The sequence below is a fragment of the Fusarium subglutinans genome (genome assembly GCF_013396075.1).
Source record: "Fusarium subglutinans strain NRRL 66333 chromosome Unknown NRRL66333_c0000043, whole genome shotgun sequence".
NCBI lineage: Eukaryota > Fungi > Ascomycota > Sordariomycetes > Hypocreales > Nectriaceae > Fusarium > Fusarium subglutinans.
The window spans coordinates 9,370-30,261 of NW_023502106.1; the positions used below are offsets into that span (position 1 = coordinate 9,370).

The 20,892-nt window shown below is 49.4% G+C and overlaps 5 protein-coding genes across 5 annotated transcripts; 1 reads left to right on the forward strand and 4 right to left on the reverse strand.

Annotated features, from left to right (window-relative positions):
- Nucleotides 1-502: 502 nt before the first annotated feature.
- On the forward strand, nucleotides 503-6,586 carry FSUBG_4721 (transaldolase; the record flags this gene model as incomplete). The annotated part of the gene is made up of 3 exons (XM_036682742.1): nucleotides 503-1,004; nucleotides 1,059-5,545; nucleotides 5,594-6,586. 3 exons carry the CDS (start codon nucleotides 503-505, stop codon nucleotides 6,584-6,586), a joined length of 5,982 nt encoding a protein of 1,993 aa, XP_036539645.1.
- A 463-nt stretch (nucleotides 6,587-7,049) lies between these two features.
- On the reverse strand, nucleotides 7,050-10,892 carry FSUBG_4722 (DNA mismatch repair MSH6; the record flags this gene model as incomplete). The annotated part of the gene is made up of 4 exons (XM_036682743.1): nucleotides 7,050-7,724; nucleotides 7,774-10,175; nucleotides 10,222-10,495; nucleotides 10,548-10,892. 4 exons carry the CDS (start codon nucleotides 10,890-10,892, stop codon nucleotides 7,050-7,052), a joined length of 3,696 nt encoding a protein of 1,231 aa, XP_036539646.1.
- Nucleotides 10,893-11,995: 1,103 nt separating this feature from the next.
- FSUBG_4723 (exopolygalacturonase) lies at nucleotides 11,996-13,587 on the reverse strand (the record flags this gene model as incomplete). The annotated part of the gene is made up of 5 exons (XM_036682744.1): nucleotides 11,996-12,567; nucleotides 12,617-12,817; nucleotides 12,870-13,010; nucleotides 13,060-13,150; nucleotides 13,198-13,587. The coding sequence occupies 5 exons, from the start codon at nucleotides 13,585-13,587 to the stop codon at nucleotides 11,996-11,998; spliced, it is 1,395 nt and encodes a 464-aa protein (XP_036539647.1).
- A 1,122-nt stretch (nucleotides 13,588-14,709) lies between these two features.
- FSUBG_4724 (multidrug resistance) lies at nucleotides 14,710-17,562 on the reverse strand (the record flags this gene model as incomplete). Its single annotated transcript, XM_036682745.1, has 4 exons — nucleotides 14,710-15,298; nucleotides 15,351-16,341; nucleotides 16,925-17,292; nucleotides 17,339-17,562. The coding sequence occupies 4 exons, from the start codon at nucleotides 17,560-17,562 to the stop codon at nucleotides 14,710-14,712; spliced, it is 2,172 nt and encodes a 723-aa protein (XP_036539648.1).
- Nucleotides 17,563-18,067: 505 nt separating this feature from the next.
- On the reverse strand, nucleotides 18,068-19,425 carry FSUBG_4725 (uncharacterized protein; the record flags this gene model as incomplete). The annotated part of the gene is made up of 2 exons (XM_036682746.1): nucleotides 18,068-18,758; nucleotides 18,812-19,425. The coding sequence occupies 2 exons, from the start codon at nucleotides 19,423-19,425 to the stop codon at nucleotides 18,068-18,070; spliced, it is 1,305 nt and encodes a 434-aa protein (XP_036539649.1).
- Between the last annotated feature and the right edge of the window lie 1,467 nt (nucleotides 19,426-20,892).

Genomic DNA, 20,892 nt, shown 5'->3' on the forward strand with positions numbered 1-20,892 from the left:
AACATGTTGAACTTTGAGCCAACTCTCGAAAACAAGATATCTAAGCTCAAAGGATGAACGATAACGCCGAGAAAAGGCGATCTTCGTCACAGACCACCCATCAACTTGTCAAAGAAAAGACATGTCTCTTTGTTACCAACACCACGGCAAACCACTTCTGGTACGTGCGAGATACTAGTCTGAGAACAATGGTATTGCACCCAGGTCATTGCGACCACGGAGAGGTTTACCTCAAAGGGTCTTCTTGCACCCGGTGTGCGATTTAACACCCTCTGCAACCCTCCAGAATTTTTGATCGGTATGATCTCTTTCTCTTTATGTCCTTTTCCTTGTTCTTTCCACACCAACTGAGCTCTCAGAATACTCTCACATACACTCATTTGTTGATACCCTTTATCTCTCTATCTTTTCTTCGCCTTTCATTATACACACAGAGCGTAACCCTCGCAGTCCACCTTTGACGAGCACCTCATCTTGTGATAGTGTATGGCTGTTCACGAAAATGGAGGAAATGACCGGGATTCTCTCGTCTGCGGGCCAGGATGAGTCCTCTCTCGACTATGTATCTTCTGACATTACCGCGGCACGCCTCGATCTTCTAGTCGGCCCAAACGATTCACATTGGGTGGAGAAGCACAAGTTCTTCACTGAGAGACTGAAGTCGGACGCTCCCATCAAAGAAATCATTCGAGAAAACTTCACATACCATGAGAGTCGCCTGTTGATGCCATCTGATCGCGCAGACGTGCAGGAATTGCAAGCTGCCAATACAAAGCGCTACGAGGCCCTTCTCAATGATCGCTTCAAGGGCTTCGACGACTCTTTGGCCACAAAGCTCACGATGATGTACTTTGGCTTACCAATTGCGCCGATGGAAGACATTCTCAAAGAGCTCTCTATGGCTGTTGGTATGAGGGAGGAAGTCCCGATGTACAACATCAAACCACCACTGCATTTTCTTACCGCCCACGAACGTCGCAACTGGGGAAAGGATAGCCTGAAAGGTAAGTTATTACGAACACCTTCAAAACCTCCAGCACACGACTAACAGCGTCAAGCCAAGGAAGCCTTCAGCTGGCCCGTCCCGGTCCCAAAGAAAAGCGATCCAATTTTGGGTCTTCGTGGAGGTGAAGGACCTAGCTCACAACGCGGTGATCACGTCTTTTATGACCACGTCCCCTCAACTGAGACTCCCGCAACCCCTGAAGAAGGATGGACTTATATTTATGGCCTCTATGGGCGCTTGCCATTTCGTCCTCGCAAGTGGCGATCATTTGCACTCGTTCTACGACAACTATTGTATAATCACCCTGACTACATTAGGGAGAGGCAGTACATATTCGACCTCCATGTTATTGACAAGAAGACCGGCGACCGGAAAATCATTCGTGACAAGTTACCCTTGTCGGCTGGAAGCAAAGCAATGCTCTTCCTCGAGGAACACTTTACCCACGACTCGAAAGACAAGGGGCACAAGGATTGCTGTACTCTTTTTATTGATCATGTCCAGAAGGAATCAGATGGCACAGCCGAGCATTGGGAACCTTCCAAGCAGCAACTGGAGACAGACACCGTCAGGATTGGGCGCTCTCTCGGGGCTTTCCCCAACGGGCCAGAGGAAGAAGCCATAAGTTACGCTTATATTCCATTTCCCAAGATCAAAACTCCGCGCTTCGTTGCCAGCAACTATGCATCTCAACAGTACAACACTCACTTCAGGGCCGCCACTGATATCATCTTTGGTCGACCTATGGGCTACAAGGATGCGGGATGCGCCGAGTACAACCATGCCTTGTTCCGTCTCTATGACAGAAACAAGCCAGACGCTCCATTGACCGTACCCATCGTTTACGGTGCCATGGGTCTGCCGCAATCGGCCTGGGAGCTTCTTCACCCGCTAAATAACCCTGGCGCTTGCTGGATGATTGAATGCACCTGGCTCGACCCCGTTGTGGTGCCTCTTATCTTTCCCAACTATTACCCAAGGCCTAACCCTCACTTGTTAGAAGATGACAGTAATTACGGGGACGAGTTTGATAATGTCTTCCACCCGATCTGTGAGATTTCTACAGAGGCTTTTGACATTGAGTCGAGCAGAAAGCTCGAAGCAGTGTATATCCTCGAAGGGGACCCAAGAAATAGGTATGGGGAAGGCATCAAGGGCCTGGAGGTTGTCCCGCAACGTGGTAATGCTCGTGGGAGAAATAATTCCGTCGGACGCGTTGTTGGCGAGAAGATCCATGATCTATCGGCCTGGTTTTACACCGCTCACCCTCATTTTCGCCCTGGACACTGTCGTCTGTTCCCTGCTTGGCACGATGGACAAGACATCTCGGTCGAGTTGCCACCTCTGACATCCACAGCCCAACAGCTCTTTGCTGCTGTCGATAAGCTGGTATCCAAGACTAAGTACATGAGAGCCATGGGCCAGGACCTCATGTTACTCAAAGAGACTGCCTGTGGCAACATCCTTCAAAGTCGAGACACACCATCGTACCTCATCCGCCCTGACTCATCCGACGATGACTGGTATCGTGTGAGAGAATCCATCACATCCCCAGACATAACAGTTGAGTTTGTCAAAAAGTCAGATGTTGACTGGGAAGAATGCATATCGGACAACAACATCTGGGGCGTCCGTGAAATTAAACCCGAATTACATGTCTCTCGCCCTCGGCTAGGTGGTGATACTCTTAAAATCAGGGACCTCGACGATCGAATAGTCGACCCTGCTGCCAATTATCCCTCGGCACCTGCAAGTCTGGGCTCTCCAGGCTCTGAAAACAAGAAGGAGCTCTCAAAACTCAGAGCCAGGGCGTTCGTTAGCCCTATACTGCCTCATATCAAACTTCGAGTACCTCCGCCTCCGAAGCTTGCGCTGCCTCAGGCCTCCACGCTTGATGGCGAATCTGAAGCTGAGGAGGAGGAGGAGGAGGAGGAGGAGGAGGAGCAGGAGTATGATGTCGGTGTCCTGGCGACCAGTCGGCCTGACTGGGCCAACAAACCTTATTCCGCAGACCGTCGGCGAGTTGAGAGAACAGAAAGCCCAGACTCGGAAGATGATATTTATGGCTATTCAGGAGATGACACTAGAGATGTCTCGGAGTCTGAAGACGCCTCTAATCTAAGGGATGGGATAACAATCTCCAGTGATCACAGCAGTGATGAATCAAACAGAGGCGACGATGGCGACGACAATGAAGGCGGCAATGGGACTGAGCACGCCACTGCCTCCCGCCCTGGTCCTCCAACCATATCACCATGGGAACCCGATGAGAACGCATCACGAGTGGCCCGAGAAGACACATGGGCCTCTCAACCTAGTATCTTTGGTAACCTCAGAGCTGAGTCTGAACCACCTGATATTGGCATCCCTTTGACTGCAGCGCCCGTAGAGAAAATACTTCGCACCGACGATTCTGGCAACGCCGCGATGATCTCCAAAGCCCTCCTCACACCCCACGAGCAAGCCAAGCTCCAGCGCACCCTCTGGAACACTCGTAATGTGCTTCTCAAGCGCTCCATACGGTGCATGTTCGAGGACTGCGACTTCACCTGCCGGACTGACGATCATGAGGCCAGGAAGAAGCATACTCTGGAAGCTCATAAATCGCGAATGTGTCCTTGGTGCGATGAGCCAATGTTTGAATGGTGGAATAAGTCTCAGAGGACGAAGCACATGCGGGAGAATCATACTAAGGATCTGAAGGATGTCTTGGGTATTGTGGATGGGCCTGTCCATAGGGCAACGCCTGCAGTACCTCGCCCATCGAAGCCACCTCAGCAACCTGCGAGCAAGCCCCGGCCTGCAGCCCAGACCCGGTCTGCTCAACCCCCATCGGCTCCAACGTTCTCTCTGGGACAAGTTGACAGTCCTTTCACTGCACTTCGTTCAGCCCCCCCTCGCAAGCCAGCTCCTGTGGCTCATATGGTACCCGGTACAGTGCCGGACCCTGGTATGCCACGACGTTTAGAACGCCTTATGCAATCATCTCGTGCAGCACCGCAAAACCTCGCCTCCGGTAGTAGGACGCACAAACCACCAACGGTAGAGACACTAACAGCCGGAATGCCTGCCCATCTTGAGAGGGAGCTTGTACATTCGAGAAAGTTATGGGAATCCAAGGCACGTAAACTTGCTGAACCTCCGCGAACTCTCTCAAACCCTCTTGCCTGGTACGACATGACTGGACGAGTGGTTGTTGTTGATCCTCCAGAGTTTTGTCCCATCCCAAGGTGCGGATATAACATCAGCTGGCTCGGTTCTTGGGGCCTATATGATCACTTCACGAGAGGCCATCTGGAAAAAGAGGTTATGAAGTGTCCATTCTGCGCTCTTCCGTTTTTTGAAGTCATGGGTAAAGATGAGGAAGGCAATGAAAGAAGAATCCATCGCGGGGAAGCAGAATGTACGAAGCACTTGGACTGCCATATCTATGAACTCTGGAAACATCTGCAGCCAATTATGGATCGTCCGGAGATGGTCTATTCTCACGACGTCGGGAGCCCGTTGAGGGGGGTAGTAGAAACCGTTCGGGTGATCGAACCAGAGACTTATCTTGAAGGGCAACATATCTCACCGCGTCGTCCCGTCAAGAAGTGTAAGTACTTCGGAAAGTGTGGCATGGTCATCTGGGGTATGACCATCGAGGAGTATGATCGTCATATTGAGGAACATCATACAAACCAAGACGAGGATGACTCAGATGATGACGAAGACATGGACGATTTCGATGTCGATGTTGATGCCGATGTTGATGACGAGGATGAGAGCAGTAATGACAGCGACAATGACCATGTCCATGACAATGGGGACCGTGGCAGTTCTAGCAAGCGACAACCTGCAGGTCGTTCACGTGCCCAAAGGCAGTCTACTCGGAATGCCTCAAACAGCAGATCTCCAAGCCCGACTCCGCGGGTAACTGAGGTCGTTTCAGAAGATGAGGTTGTGAATGAGTCCAACGAGTCAACTGGCGCTGTGGTGGTGACCAAGAAGCCTGCTCCCAAGAAGCCTGCCGCCCCGAAGCCTGCTCCAAAGCCTGCCCCCAGTAAACCCCCCTCGAAGAAAGCGCTTGGGAAACGCAAGGCGGTAACACAGGAGGTCGAATCGGCGGCTGAGAGTCATAGCGAAGCCCCTTCTACAGTTTCTCGTGGTCGGCGACGACATACCGAGGCTCAGGAAAACACGCCTGAGGCAGCGGCTTCCTCCACTGAAGCACAAGGCAGTGAGGCTCAGGGCAGCGACGTCCGAGGACAAGCGCCGGGCAAGAAGCCCAAGAAGACTCGTCGTAAGGGAGAGAAGGATGGTCAGTACGAAGATGATGGGTATGAGACTGATGACTTCGACGAAGAACCAAATAAGGAAGCAGGAAGACCCTTCCGTCGTCGAGCGAAGTCTCCTGACTGGGTGAAGAAGCTCGGTCCTAGCGATCCTGAATTTGATCCCGACGAAGATATGTACTGCTCCAAGTGTCTGCGCAAGGTGCCTAAGACGCAAAGCAAGAGTTCGAACCACCCAACCATCAGTCGCGATGCAGAAGTCGAGGTTCGTATCTGGCCGTCTCATTCTGACATATATACTAACACATCACAGGCTCATACTGATAAGAAGCGATGCTGCCGTATCCGCAACGCCCCAGGTTCAATCGAACGTCTCCCAAACCGCAGCGGCTGGATCAAAGGCTCTGACGTGCGCAAGCAGCTCGGTGAGATCAAGAGATCATTCCGCCGTCGCTACCCAACATATGCACGCACAGTCTATCCCACCAACCCAAACGACCAGTACGCATCGGTCTGGCGCTCCGACCCCAATAACTCAGACAACTTTGAATGGTGGGACATTCCCTGGCCTCCCTACGAAGGGGACCCTCCTTTCCCTGGATCGTGGGTAGCACCAGGTTTGCCGTGGGATGACACCTTTGACGGACGAAAGCGACGCAAGATGTACACTGGAGTTGAAGTCCCCGATTCCCGGTATAAGTATCAGAGCGAAACTGAGACTGATGGTTCGATGCGTGGGCTTGTTCCGGAGAACATTCCTGGTAATCTCACTATTGATGGTACGCCGGCGTTGAAGAGGCCTGAGAGTGCGATTGCTTCAATTGAGGAGGAGACTGAGGAACAACCTGCTGCGAAAAAGCCGAAGCTTGGTAAGTCCGCCTCTTCCCTACCTCTCTTCATTTCTCTCGTTATGGACAGGGCTGACATTAACACAGGAGCCATTCCCAAACGTGGAAGAAAGCCTAGCACGCAGCCTTCGCGTGCCTCGAGTCGAATTCGGATGCAGAGAGCCGGTACCGCTTCTACGGCTCCGTCGACAGCTGTCTCGACGGCTGTTTCCAGGGCTACTTCAGTTGCGGCTGCGCCCAAGGCTACTTCCAAGGCCCCGAAAGCCGCTCCAAAGCCTGCACCTAAAAAGGCGACTGGTTCAAAGACTGCGACTCCTGCTCCGGAACCTACACCAAAGCCCGCTGCCAAGTCTACTGCGAAACCTGCCGCGAAGACTGCTCCTAAAAAAGCGGCTGGTTCAAAAAATGTGACTCCGGCTCCAGAGCCTGACTATGATAGCAGTGATCCAGATAGGTGATTCGTTTGACAGCGTGGCGGTCGAGTTGGGCTGGGTAAGTTCTGTTGAGATGTGATGGGTAATTTGTATGTTGAATAATGGATTGAGTATGTACTTTCTTTTGTTGTTGGGTCAAGGTTTTGGGTACTGGAGTCTTGTTGTATTGAGTTTGTTCGCTGGGTTGTATGGACAATGAATGATTAATCGGAATCTTGTATCTTTTGCTATGTATCTAGATCTCTTTGTCGCTATCGCAATTGCCTCTCATTATACTGTCTGTAACACCCCAAAGCACATTGATCTCGCATGTCTGTCTCGAATAGAACTCCATTGCAACGCCTATTTATCCCCTTGTGACAACTCTATCAGAGGTCGTCAGTCCGAATACATGTGAAAGTCGACGCCATACACGCCCTGCAAGATATCACCAATTCCTCTAGAGCCCTGTCCGTTCCTCCTTGTTCGAACCCTTAGTTTTATCATATTATAATGCCTCAATAGCATTGAGGAGCACATCAACTCCTGCGTCGCCCATCTCGCCCTTATCACCGAGCAGTGCGCCGATATCACTGAGAATACCAAGGGGGATGTAACACCCTGTCTTTGCTTTCTCAAGACTATCCTTGAGACGGCTGGTGTGTTCCCATTCTTTGGCGGCGACTTCTGCGCGGTCGATGACACGCGATGAGATACCGCACATAGCGGCGCAGTGCATACCGAAACTACCCTCAGCGACGCCATCTTCAAGCTTGTACAAGAAGGTAACACGACGCTCCTCGTCATCAACGTGGATCTGCATCCTTCGCGCTCGGATCTCAGGATGATTCTCAAACTCTGTTGCGAGAGAGTGGTAGTGAGTAGCAAAGTAACCGACGCAGCCAATGTGAGTAGCGACGTGATGAAGAACAGCCTGGGCGACGGCGACACCATCGTAAGAGCTGGTTCCACGACCAAGTTCGTCCAGAATGACCAGCGATCGGGGTGTGGCTTCGGAGAGGATCTTCTTGGTCTCGGACAACTCAACAAAGAAGGTCGATTGAGCGGCGAAGATGTTGTCGTTGGCGCCGAGACGAGACATGATGCGATCGACGGGAGTGAGGCGTGCGAAAGTGGCAGGAACGTAACATCCGATCTGTGCCATGATGACGGCGACGCAAGACTGAAGTTGTTAGCATTGGACAAGGGCAGAGAAAGAGGAGAAAGCCTACCATGCGAAGGACGGTGGATTTACCAGCAGCGTTGGCTCCGGTCAATAAGTTGATCTTGGCTTGGTCACCACCAAGCTTGATATCGTTGGGGATGAAGTCGTCCACTGTGTTCATCATACAAGGATGTCGCAGCTCCTGGAAGTCAACAGTGCTTCGCTCCTCGTCCACAAACTCCGGGCGGCAGCTTGGCTGGCCAAGCGAAGCGGATGCCTTGGCTAGGCTGACAAGACAATCCAGCTGAGAGATAATTTTGATGGCTTGCAGCCAGGTCTCATAGTCAACATCGAACTTCTGGAAGAATCGCGACGCAACTTCGCGTACGAGTTGCGAGTGCGTTTCTTCAGCTTCTTGAAGCTCTCGCACAAGTTGAGATAGTTCGGGGAAATACCAACGCTTGACATCCTTGGTCGCCGACATTTGGCGGAAGGTTGAAGGAACCTTGACGCTCTTTGGGGCTTCCAACTGGTAGATCTCTTTACCAACGTCTGTGAACTTGAGAAGCTTGCACTTGAACTCCTTCTTCTTCTCGGCCAAGAGATCCTCGAGTTGCTGCTTAATCTCCTCGATACGATCGGAGCTCTGGTCGAAATCTTCTTCAATACCACGCTCGGGAATGAGCAGCTTCTCGTCGCGCGCCTTGCTACGATCAAATGCTGATCTCCAATAACTCAAAGGCTCATCAAGATTGGGCATTGACGAGATCAGGCGATCGACAAGGCCGTTACCACCCTTGTAGGATCCCAGAAGGCTCATGGTGTACTCTATCTGCTCAAAGCCTTCCAGGACCTTGACAAAGTCCTCAGGTTTGCATTGCCCAGCATGAATTCGGGAGATGAGTCTCTCCAAGTCGGGCATCTTGACGAGCTGTGAGGCAAATTGTTCCCGGACTGTCTGATCAGCATTGAGCATCTCGACAGCATCGAGACGTTCATTGATCCGTTCAATGTTGCAAAGCGGGTGCGCGACCCATGATCGGAAGAGACGTTTTCCAAAGGGCGTGACGCACTTGTTAAGTAGGCTGAACAGCGTACCCTCGGAACCGCCGTTGACGGAGTTGGAGAAGACTTCGAGGTTGATGAGCGTCTGACCATCCAGAATCAGTGTTCCATTCTTTTGAATGGGGTTGTAGAGCTCGAAGTTGCCCTGCGACAGCAGAGGCCTCTCAAGCTTGAGGAAGCGCAAGTATGAGATCAAGGCACCAGTTGCCGACATGGCCAAGTCATCATCACGCAGCGACTGAAGAATCTCAGGCCAAACCTCTTTATCAGCATCTTCTGACTTGAAGTAGCCCCCACAGTCGAGTTCGCGACGGGTCTTATCCGCCTCCCAGAACTCGTCACCTGGCTTGAGGTGTGTCCAGATGGTAGTTGGGCTAGTGTTGTTCTTGAGGATACGCAGTGCCTTGGTAGACAAGCGAGACTTCTCCAGGAGTAGTTCTCGTGGGCCAGTTTGAGCGATGAGGGTCTCAAACTTGGTCAAGTCCACATCGTCCACAAAGGTAGAAAGATAAAAGCGTCCAGTGGCAGTGTCGGCAAAGGCGATACCAAAAGCAGGGAGATCGTCAACGACAGATTCCTTGATAGAGACACAGTAGGAGGCCATGTCATCTTGCAGCATGCTACCGTCGACAAGTGTTCCGGCTGTAAGGATGCAAGCAAGCTCACGGGTGATAACCTTGTCGGCCTTCTTGCTCTTATCCTGTCGCTCGCGCATCTCTTTACCCAAGTTTGTCTCCATCTGATCGACACGAGCAACTTTGTATTGTTTGGCGATGAACTGGTTCACCCAGTGATCGAGCGAACTTTCAGGAACTCCAACCATACGCATGTTGACCCGGTCTGTCATCTTGAAGTCAAACTCCTGATGCCCGACCGTGGCATCGTTCTCGTACAGTTCGTAAAATTTGCCCTTCTTGAAGAAGACAATTGTATCCCAGAGGTTCTGCTTGATCTTCCAGTATTGAGTCTCGAATGGAGAGAACTTGTGCCAAGCAGCAGGAGGAATGTAAATTGTTCGCTTGTCGTACTCGGGATGGTCGGGCTTTCGCTTGTCTTTATCCATAATATTGGCAAGCCAAGGATACCTTTGATCGGGATCTTTGGTGTATGCCTTCTCCTTATACTTGGGGTCTCTTATGGCCACTCTTTCAGCGGGCTTTACGACCGGTTGCTTATCGGTGGAGGCAGCGTCGTAACTCCATTGTGAGGCCGTAGCGCCTCCCACATCATCCATCAGCTCATCCTCCTCAAGAATGCTATCCTTGATATCTATTTCGGGTTCGGGTATGGGCGATGACTTGTTGGATCGTTTTCGGGGAGCAGCGGGCTTTGAGGGTCGCTTTCGCTTTTTGGAACGAGAGGCATCTTCGTCTGAGTCTGATGCGATAAAGTCATCCATGGTGTCTGCAATCGTTAGAGTTGAACAGTGAATCAGACACGGGAGGCATACCACTATCGTGTTCTTCTACGTCTTCCTCTTCTTGTTCTTCGTAATCGTCCTCATCCCTAACAACCTGTTGTCGTACTCTCGTTCTTCGACAGGAGCTTGCAGGCCCGCCAAATTGGAAGGGCTCGTCTTCCTCTGAGGATTCGGCGTAACTAACAACCTTTTTGACCTTGGGAACATCAGTGGCTGATCTCGCTAGCATCTTGCATTGCGAGTTTCTCACCTTTCGAGTCGGACTGCTGGGGAGAGCGTCGTGGTTCATTTTGCTGGAGGGCTTCTGTCGCTTCGTGTCAGCTCGTGTTGCTGCGCATTCTCGGGGCATTCTTTACCTTCATGGTCGAATCGAGATTCTCCTGGGAGCTCGGGGGCTCGATAGCGTCACTATCAGGCACAGGGGTTGTTTGCTTGATGGCTACAGTTGGCTTAGGCTTGGTCTTGGAGAGCGGAGTTGTCTTTGGCAAAGAATTTGCCTTGGTTGTTTCTTTCAAGCAAGAGGATTGCTTGGTCGTGGGAGAGTCTTTTGCAAGAGGCGATGATGCGGGAGCGGCGGGAGAAGAGGGCGGCGCTTTTTGGAAGAAGGAAACGATTGAACGCTGCTTGGCTGAAGAAGTAGTGGCAGCCGGTTTGGTCGCCTTAGCGGGCGTTCGGGCCGCAGTTGATCGCTGGCTCGTCATGATGGTGAATGGGCTCAGCAGTGCGCAGCGATTAAATGTGCTAGGCAGGGCCTCGACAGGCGTGAATCAGGTCAAAGGGACAATGGACAGTATTGGATGACGAATATGTGTCAGTAGGCAAACAATCAGTAACAATTGACAGAATAACAAAAGTCTGGACGAAAGAGAATCAGTAGGTGATTCAATGAAGTTGAGGATGGTGGATGGGAAGCTTCAGATTGGGAGGGCCATGTCTTTCTTAGATTGACTCGGTAGTCGCGTCAAGTAATTTAGGTAGGGGAGAGGGTGCACGCGTCCTCACGCGTTAATTGGAAAGTGACAGCCCAGCAACCGAGTCTAACGAGTCTTTCGCACTGGGCAAGCACGCTCGGTACGCGGGGAGCGTTGAGAGGCCCCACTTGCCGGCAGTTCTTATCGCAACCCAATCAGCATTCTCATTGTGATCAGATGCAAACTGGTGCCCTGCCTACCTTGGATCATGTGCACAACTCTCGCTGTGAACCATGATAACCGCGGACACCACCGAGTTTACGGCTGGCCGATGCAGTGAAAGAATTCCTTATATTGTGAGTTTATCTTCGCCACTGAGCGATTGTAAACTCAGGTAGCCAACAGTGTTTCATTGTTGTTCAAACACGTTAGTCCTTGCTAATTGAAATGAACGTGCCAACTAGCTGTGCTGTCCATGATCCGAATTCATCAGCAACCTCTGTCAGTTCGGTAAGAGACAAAACAACGTTTGATTCTTTTACGAGGTTACAAGGTTGACAGTCTGTCAGATTGTGCTACAGAACAATCTGACAATTGAATATGCTCTCCAAGCTCTATAATATCGTAGGTCCGTTACTAAGATCGGCTCGCTCATCTATCCAAACCCATCGTAATAGCAACCTTTATTCTCGGACCTCGACCTTCAGCCTTGACCGTGTTATTACATCATTATTTACTTCTCAAAGAAACTTGATTCTAGCTCTCTATGAACAGAAACTAGCACAGTTGGTTATCATGGCACTCGTTTCAAAGTCAAAGTTCGAGTCCATGGGCAAAACCCATCGGTATCTCATTAATCGTACACACTAATTACCCCAAACTAGACCCAACGCTTAACCGTTGAACTTTCTAACCTTGAAAGGGCTCGCAGAAGCCTGAGGCGCAACACACTTATTCGCCAAAGCAGCCTTACCCTCCGCACTAGTAGCACTAACACAATCCACACCAATATCCTTAACACCATCACACAGGAACACAGGGTCTCCACCACAAGGAGTCTTGATGTTAAAGTCCTTGAACTTGATGTTCTCACAGACAGCATCCTTGCTAGTCGAGCAAGTCAACCTGGCGACAGCGTTACCGTACTTGCCGGAGCTGTAACCGGTGAAGTTGTCGAAGAGAACGTTGGTGATGTTCATGCGAGACGGGTACTGGGCACAGGTGGTAGCGTTGATGTTGAAGTAGCACGAGTCGATGAAGGCGGTGTACTCGTTGTTGCCGCCCCAGAAGTTGCGGAAGGTCACGTTGTCGATGAAACCGTAGCCGATGTCAGGGCCAGCCCAGGTCTTGAGCCGGGCGCCGTGCTGACCGTTGAGCATCCAGACGTTCTCGATGACGACGTCCTTGACGAAGGACATCTCGCCCTTGTACTGACCGAGAGAGCCAATGGACTGACCGTGGGTGCCTAATCTCATTAGTAAATACTATTGGAGGCGTGAAGTGAAGAGGCTCACCGTTACAGTACATGGTGTCGACGTGGACGTTGGTAGCGTTGCTCTTGGGGGAGAAGCAATCGTCACCAATGTCAACCCAGGCACGCTCGACATTGAGGTTCTCGACGTTAAGGGAGTCAAAGAAGTCAGTGTTCTTGGGAAGAGCAGTGGCGTTGGTGGAGCGAGCAGTGCAGATAACGTCCTTGAAGGAGATGTCCTTGGCTAAAGGACTATCAGTACATGATCATAAGGTCTTGTTTAGATAATTCCTTACAGGTGACGACAAAGTTGGTCCAGCAAGGGGAGTCCTTGAAGTGAACTCCTTGGATGTCCAGGTTGGTGGCGTTCTGAGCATAGAACAGAATAGGTCGGAGATAGGCGTTGGTAGTGTCAAGAATCTCCTTGCCGGCGAACTCTGGTCATTGTCAGTATACAATCTGAAATATTTTGAGTCAGAGACATACCGTTCCACCATCGCTGACCGTTACCGTTCAGAACACCCTTTCCATACAGCTTGATGTTCTTGCCACCCCACTTCCAGAACATGATCGAGTTCTACAACCATTAGTCTCAACTCATTCATCATGACATATCAAACATACCTGGAAAGGATGCTTATAAGCATTCTTCTGCCAGTACTCCGTATCATTGGTAAACTTAATCTCACCCTCAAGATGAACATGAATATCATTCAAAAAGGTGAGATCAAGAGGCTTTCCAATGACAAAAGTCTGACCCTTGGGGAGATACAGAGTACCTCCCTTGTTCGCCTTCTTCAAGCCCTTGTAGAACTCGGAAGATACATCATCGTGATCGTTCTTACTATGTCTGATAGTATAGACCTTACGATGACTTCTCTTGACAGGAAGTTCATAGGGATGCTTGGCGCGGAACTCTTCAATGCTGCGAGGGACACCGGCAGGGAGGTCGATGGCCTCGGCGAGAGCGCCTGCGAACAGGGAGAGGGTTGTGAAGAAGCTCGAGACCTTCATTGTGAAAAGATTGACGGTGGAGAAGATGAGTTGGCTTGAGGATCAGAAGGAAAGAAACATAGGGATATTTAGAGGTTTTATATACAAAGAATGGATGATCATTTCGGAGGTACTCCCGAATACATGAACCCCAGCATCTCAAGCGGGTCTACACTGCATAGCTACTTTAGTTTAATGGCCCTCGTCTCATGTCAAAAAATTCAACAAACCCCAGATTGGAAGTGTTGTCTTCGCTAACAAAGCGTCGTCTACACTGGCCCTCTGAATAATCTTGTTCCCAGAAGCCAGCTTCTCATTCGTGGACTGTAAATTATCCGCGGCTCAGAGTTCCCGTGGAGCTGTATTTCCCCATCCTTAGCGGTAGATCACCCCGCCCCCATCGACACTGGGGACGAAGGTACATAATTCCCCCGCAAACCCCAACGTTAAAATTCGAGGGGGTAACGCGAGCCAGATCGACTGTTTGAGAAGCGGTGACATTGCTCTCTGTTAAATTCAAGGATCAGGGTTTTGGTGAAGGGTTCTTGATTTTGGGGTGTTGAGCGGTCTGGATGCGTGTGCGGCTGGGCATGACCCTGTCGTGGGTTTCAGAGTTGTAATTAAACTTAAGGATAAAGAACTTTAGATGTAACCCTGGCAAGACCGAGTTATCTACGGACGGACATCATGCGAGACTGCGGAAGACTGGTCTAGTGTTTGGCTGAGGATAGAGTTAATTTAATCATGCAAAACCGAGGCACGGAATGGGCTCTCAGCAAACGCTTAGTTAGATGTATTCGTGCTAGTGAAGTCAGAGCTGGAGGACACATTCTCTCATTTTCGTGATGTTATTAGATCGAAGACTTGAAGGCCATGCTCAAGTTTGAGTGACTAGAAGAACGTGCGATTATTGTAGGATGCACCTCCGGAGTCTGTGATCTTGGTGTAGAGGAATTTAGAGGAATTTACCTAAGCCTCTAGCATTGCTATATGCTCACAAGACATATAAGTCCTGACTTCACTATCTCGTCGGGGGGAATGCAATGAAAAATCGATAATCTCTATAGTCAATACTCTAGTGTATTCTAATCAGCTAAAATACATACGATAACAGTCCTATTCCAGAAGCCAAACCCAGGCGCATCACTCCATGTTCTGCCTAACATCCATCTGCCATTCTCTCTGTGCTTTCTCATCAGCGGCCAAATCAGCCTCGCCCGACTGTATTTGCACCGTGATGAAAATCAAAGCCAGTCCAGTACCAGTCCAGAACCCAATCTGACATTGACTTGGTGCATCAAGATTTTTGGCAACCTTGACCTCTTTTTGTGCCGATGTTGCTATCTCAATAACACCCAGCCAAAATGCCATGCCGAGGTAGAGTAGGCTGGTGACCAATGCACCTCCCAATGTCTGTAGATGATTAGGTAGGGATGTTGTGATAATGAAGCTGTGTATGTTAAAGGTAATGTCTACCCCGACTGTTGCGAGAATCATGGCTGGGAAGATGAATGTCCAGCCGAGGAATGAGTTTGATATTCTGCTGTCAGGTATGATTGAAAATAGAATCGACGAGCCGAGGAAACCAAGACAGAAGATGATGAGGAATCGTCGTCCGTTGAGGATATGAAGAGCAAAGCCGCCGGTGACAGCAAGGATGAAACCTCCAGCTGCTAGAGGAATTAACCAAGCGGTGGTCAACAAAGGTCCAGTATATAGGACTGATTCGATGCTAAGAAATACGTTAGCTCAGATTGGTATTTGGTGGACGCGGCAGGACTTACTAGGAGCTGGCGTAGAAAAGTACCAGGCTGAGAGATCCATAGGAGACGAATAGTGCAACGGTCAATCGACTCATGTACTTCGTGTTAAAAACCACTGCTGGAATAAGAGGCTTACTTGCCCTCCATCTCTCAACGTAAACAAACAGCGCAAGACACGTGATACCCAAGATCAAGGCAACAGAGTCGTAAGGGGCGTTTCCTCCACCAGTCAATGCATACACCACCAACGCAAGGCCCGGTACAACAGTAGCCGTACCTAACCAATCCATCTCGAGGTCAAGCCGTGGACACTCATAGCTCCTTGGAATAGTCAAAAGACCAGTGATGAAGATACTGGTACAAAAGAATGCACCAATGAAGAAATACCATTTCCAGCCCAGGGCATGAGCGGACAATGCGCCAAAGAAGATTCCAGAGTAGAAACCGATGCAGGAAAAGGCTCCAAATATGCTGAAAACAAGAGTGTTGTGCGGACCAGGACGATAAATGCGCGATATGATAAGGACACTAGACGGTAAGAAAGCTGAAGGTCCTAAACACTGCATTGCTCGACAAGCGACAAGCATAGAAGGATTCTGACTGAAGCCAGCAATGATGGACCAAACAATTGACCAAGCATGACCACCTAGAAAGATAAACCTTCCCCCGTGAATCTCGGAGAGTCTAGCGAAAGGAAGTGTCAAAACAGCCGCAGTAAGATTGATAACAGCAGCAGACCACGTCCTAACCTCATGCGAAGTATCCGCCAACGAAGACAAAACGATGGGAAAGCCAGAAACAAAATACTCGCTGATAGCTATCGATCCCACGACCACAAAGATAAAGCCTAGCTCTGATGAGAGATTTGGAAAACATGTCGGGCGGTCTCGGTTGAGTTCTTCGTGATTGAATGACGAAGTTTCGTGGGGAGTCTTGTGTTTTTGGTCGAGGACACCGCTTGGAGTGGTGAGTTTCTCCATCATACCGTGGTAAAGACGAGGATTAGGCTGGTCTGATGGTGGTGATAAAAGATTCGGGAGGTGATTTCGCTAAGCGTGGGGTTGTGGATTTTGGATCCGCTCTTGTTGGAAGACGGGCTAGGGGCGGAAAGAAAACTCAGGACCTTGATCCTAAATGACAAAAAGACTTAGTTAACTTAGGATAAATTTAGGGTAACTTTACTAGATTTAGGGTATCCTTTGCTAAGTTTATTTTTAAAACCCTAAATTTAGGCCGGAGTTTTCTTGCCCTCCGAGGACGGGCATGGTGATAAGACGGGCAGAAGTGGATATCTTTGCAGTCTAAAACCTCGGTTAGATCTGATGGAGTTGGGACTCTGCGTTGGGCTGTCGAGCATCAAGAGAAGAGAGTATGGCCGAACTATGAACTAGAGCTTCGTTGAAAATGATTTATTCCTCTAGATTATAGCAAGATCGTAATTGAAACTGAGCATTACTGCCTATTCGATATTCTGATCAATGCAATCAACTATATCTCGTATAAGTGTACTCCGTATAGTCCTCAAATTCTCTCCAGATGCTGGCAGCTTATCGCAAAGCTATAAATACTAGTACAGCCCTCCAACCCTTCAATACCTGAGAGTGCCTCTTTCCAGCTATCCGTCTTCTGATGATTTCCCCAAGCTTCAGAATGAGGAAGTCCAACAAAACCCATGAGAACTGATCTCGGTACTCCATCTTCGCTTCTTGCTGGAAAGTCGTTCTCCACGCCCCAGGCATGAGCTACTCTAGCCTCGCCAGGAAAAACTTGTCTGAGAATTTCCTGAATCTTGGATGAGAGAGTTCCTTTCTTTTCCTCTGAGATGTCTTGGGGGAAGTATGCTAGTACAATCTCTGTCAGAGGTGACTCAAGAACGTCTGAGGATGGGATCATCTTGATATGCTTTGAGAACTCTCCATGAGTGCAGATTTTGGGAATCTCCTTGACTGCATTTGCGCCATATCTATACCAGTTAGCTACTTTACTCTAGTAAACGTGTAAAAACTTACTCCTCCGCGAAGCGTCGATGTTGCTCGACTGAATCAAAGTCGAAAAAGCCCCAGATCTTCGATGGGTCAACTGATTCCAAGCCCCAGTAGACTCGCTGAGGCCCACCCGGCTTGCTGATGACGGTTTTCCAAGCGTCAGTCAGAATCTTGCCCTCTGGGGTGGTATGGTCCATGATGTTCATACCGGGCTTGACGACCATGCAGCCAACTTCGGTTACGGTCATTGTGTCTTTGGCCTAGTTTCGTCAGAAGTTTCGCGATGTATGATTATCAGAGTGATTTAGGCTGCCTTTGTAGTTATTCTCAGTATTGCTGCCTAGAAGATTGTCGCTATTATTATTGATGCCTATTTTATCTCGCTGCCTTGCGTTCATGAGATCGCTCAACTGTCTGACATACTGATGATTCTTCCACACATTACTTACATAAAACGTTGGACCTGTCCGACCTGTCTGCCAAGTACCACGTCCGATACTAAATTGCGGCACGTTTCTAATATTTGTCGCGTCACCTACCCATTATAGCCACTTGATGATGTAAGTGGGGGATAGCCGGCATAAATCTGTCCGACAATGGATGCTTAATTCTCCATTTGGTGATAAAACTCAGCTCAGCAACTAAGTATACAGCTCCTGAAAACATCATTCATAAGTGATAAAGCAGAAGAGGCGTCAGCATGACTAGAAGACCATGTCAGAACAGACCTTCTCTGGGTTACAAACCAGAATTTCAAAGTATGCCCTCCAGTTCCAGAAGGTCTCTATAATAAAGCTCAGATTCAGAATCATAGTAAGGCACACAAGGGCCCCTTAGCGGAGACGACTCGGTAGAGAGCCCCGATACGTTGAACCTGTTACTTTCCTTGAGGATCCAATAACCTTCGTACTTGGAGATTGAAGAGGGTATGTGATACGGGACGTTCGGATAGCTGTCGACATATGGAAGACGAATGACATCCATTTCGCCGTCAGTAGATCGCCAGATCTGATTATAAGAATGGCATATTTCTGAATACGATCCAAAGTCTGTTTCTTTTGCATCGTAAAAGATAGAATCGAATGGAGTGTCCGGCAGCGAGATCGCGTGTTCTGTCAGAGATGGCATCATTCGCGCAAGGTTGTCCAGATGAAGGCTGATAGTTGGCCAAGCATCATTATGCCATGAGCGCTCGAGAGACAAATAAAGACGACGTAGCCGCGGGAACTGGGTGGATATTATTTCACACACGTGCTTCAAATCTGCCTCATCAATGTCCCAAATTCCGCTCTCGTATCGGGACTTCAAGTTCCAGCTGATTTCCAGTGAAGTTATGGACGCTAGGCGATTCGGTAATAAGAGTTGAGGTAGATGTTTTATCATTACTTCGTTGGCCATGATGATTGTGTTTTTAGAGTAAAGTATGTCGATAGCTTCGGCATAACTACGATGCTGTTAATTGCGATGATTAGGATTGTAGACATAGAGATGACTTACTTTTGGCGACAAGACAGCAGCCATCCCATTATACCGATGCGACACTTGACAGGGAATGAGCCTGGCCAAGAGTCGCAGTGACGAGCTTCACCGACGCGACAGGTATCAGCCCAAGGACCATCAGGTCCTCGATGGGTCATTGGACCTGTTTGCGATACGTCGTGATCTGGCGGGAGTCGATGGCAAACAGATCCCCACCAAATGCAAGACCTTGGTTCTGTATCATCGACGACTCGTAGTTTTTCGCCATACATGTTCTCCATGACGATGCCACAATGGTTCTTATCTAACGGTTGAATGAGGTCTGAAGACATGTCGGGATAATCGTATGAAAAGTCCATATGGAGACGACGATTGCCGAAAGCCAGTATCAGAATGTATCTTCTGATATCGGACGGCAGCTTATAGTATGCGCAATGTTGAAAAGTCGGCCTCGGTAGTCCAGGCTCTTCTGTGATATCTCGAAAACCAGATGGAGTCAGACATCGGGGTCGAGGGGGAGGATTGGGAAGTAGTGACAGTTTTTCGATGGCATTTTCTTTCTCAAGATCGCGCGAGATCTCTGAAATATCAGATTCGCTTGGAGGATATGGAGAACCCTCGGAAATTCTCATCGTGAGGATTCAGAATGACAATGAGATTGAGAAGAACGAAAGGAGGGCAGTGGAGGTTCGTTTTAGTGCTCGGTGGCCTGAAATAAGTGATTTGAGCGCTATTTTACTTGAAACATGACCTGTGCGTTGGCGTAGAGCCACTCAAGGACCAACAACATGTTGGCTGTGCAGAGACTCGCATTGCGTCAGCGGTGACTAACAGAATGATAATAAATGTTTCTGGAGATCTGAGAGCCCATGCACCTGGTGCGTGATTAAATAAAAATAGCGGTCAGCTGCAGAGATAATTGCAGCCAATATACTTCACTCGCACTGTTCTGCCTTGTCTCAGCCGCAGGAACCAAGCAGCCAATAGAACGGCGATTTTCAGCCTCTGACGACGTTTGTGATTGTGAATGTTCTGCAGCAGGTGCTTGACACGGTGGGATACCACTGGCGGCCTGTTCTTACCACTGTACTTAGCCCAACATTTTGAAATCAGCGGCCTTGCTTATCTCTCATCTAATACTTCCTCCCTCAAAAGACGTTCTCAGCACACGTTGAGAGAGTACCATGGCCGAGTTGGCACTTGCAATCATCCCCCTGGGTCTTAAGATATGCTCCGGCCTTGTGAGCTACCTCGGCGGGCTCAAAGACCACAACGATGCCCTTGCTCGACTCAAACGCCTAACGGGGTCTCTAGAAGGCAGTTTCTGCTTACTCGATAGTTTTCTGCAGAGTGGTCAACTAGATCCGTCCACTTCGCAAGCTGCGGCTTATGCTGTACGATGCTTGGCTAACTGTGAGGACGGTTTGAAGGACCTCAAGGAATTTGGAGACAAGTTTGCCGCGCCCAACCCGTCTGAGTCTACCGTTAAAGATAAAGTGAAGGGCACATATCGAAAAATTTCATATCCTCTACGGCAGGCTCAACTAACACAATTGGAAAATGCTCTGGATATTCTTTGCACTCCACTCAACCTGGCTGTCCAAGGCTTGCAACTGTACGTGACTACCGAAGTCTCCAAGACTTTCATTAACACTTGACCAGAGAGCTACAAGCGGTGACTTCTGATGCTATGATTCTCAATTCTGCAAGCGCCCAGAAAACAGCGCTTGAGGTCTCGACGCTGGCTGCTACGATATCTGGTCTCGCTAGTTCTGTCTCTATCATTCGACCACAGCTTCCTTCGCTTCGAACTTCTGTCGATTCAGTGGCTCCTCAGATCAACTTGATGATTAAAGCACATTTAGACACACAGATGGATGAGATACGAGCATCATTCCAACGAGCGGAGTCTGCAGCGTTGCAACGCCATGTTCAAACTGCTGAGCTCCTGTCACATCTCCGAGTCGATGGCCAGAATCCTGCACAGGCTGTTTGCAAGCTGGCCTCTAAGCCAAGTGCATTATACGAGCTTGCTTCTTCTGCCTGCGCCCTTCCTTGTAGGAAAAGGCGGCTGCGCACACAAAGAACGTTTCGAATGG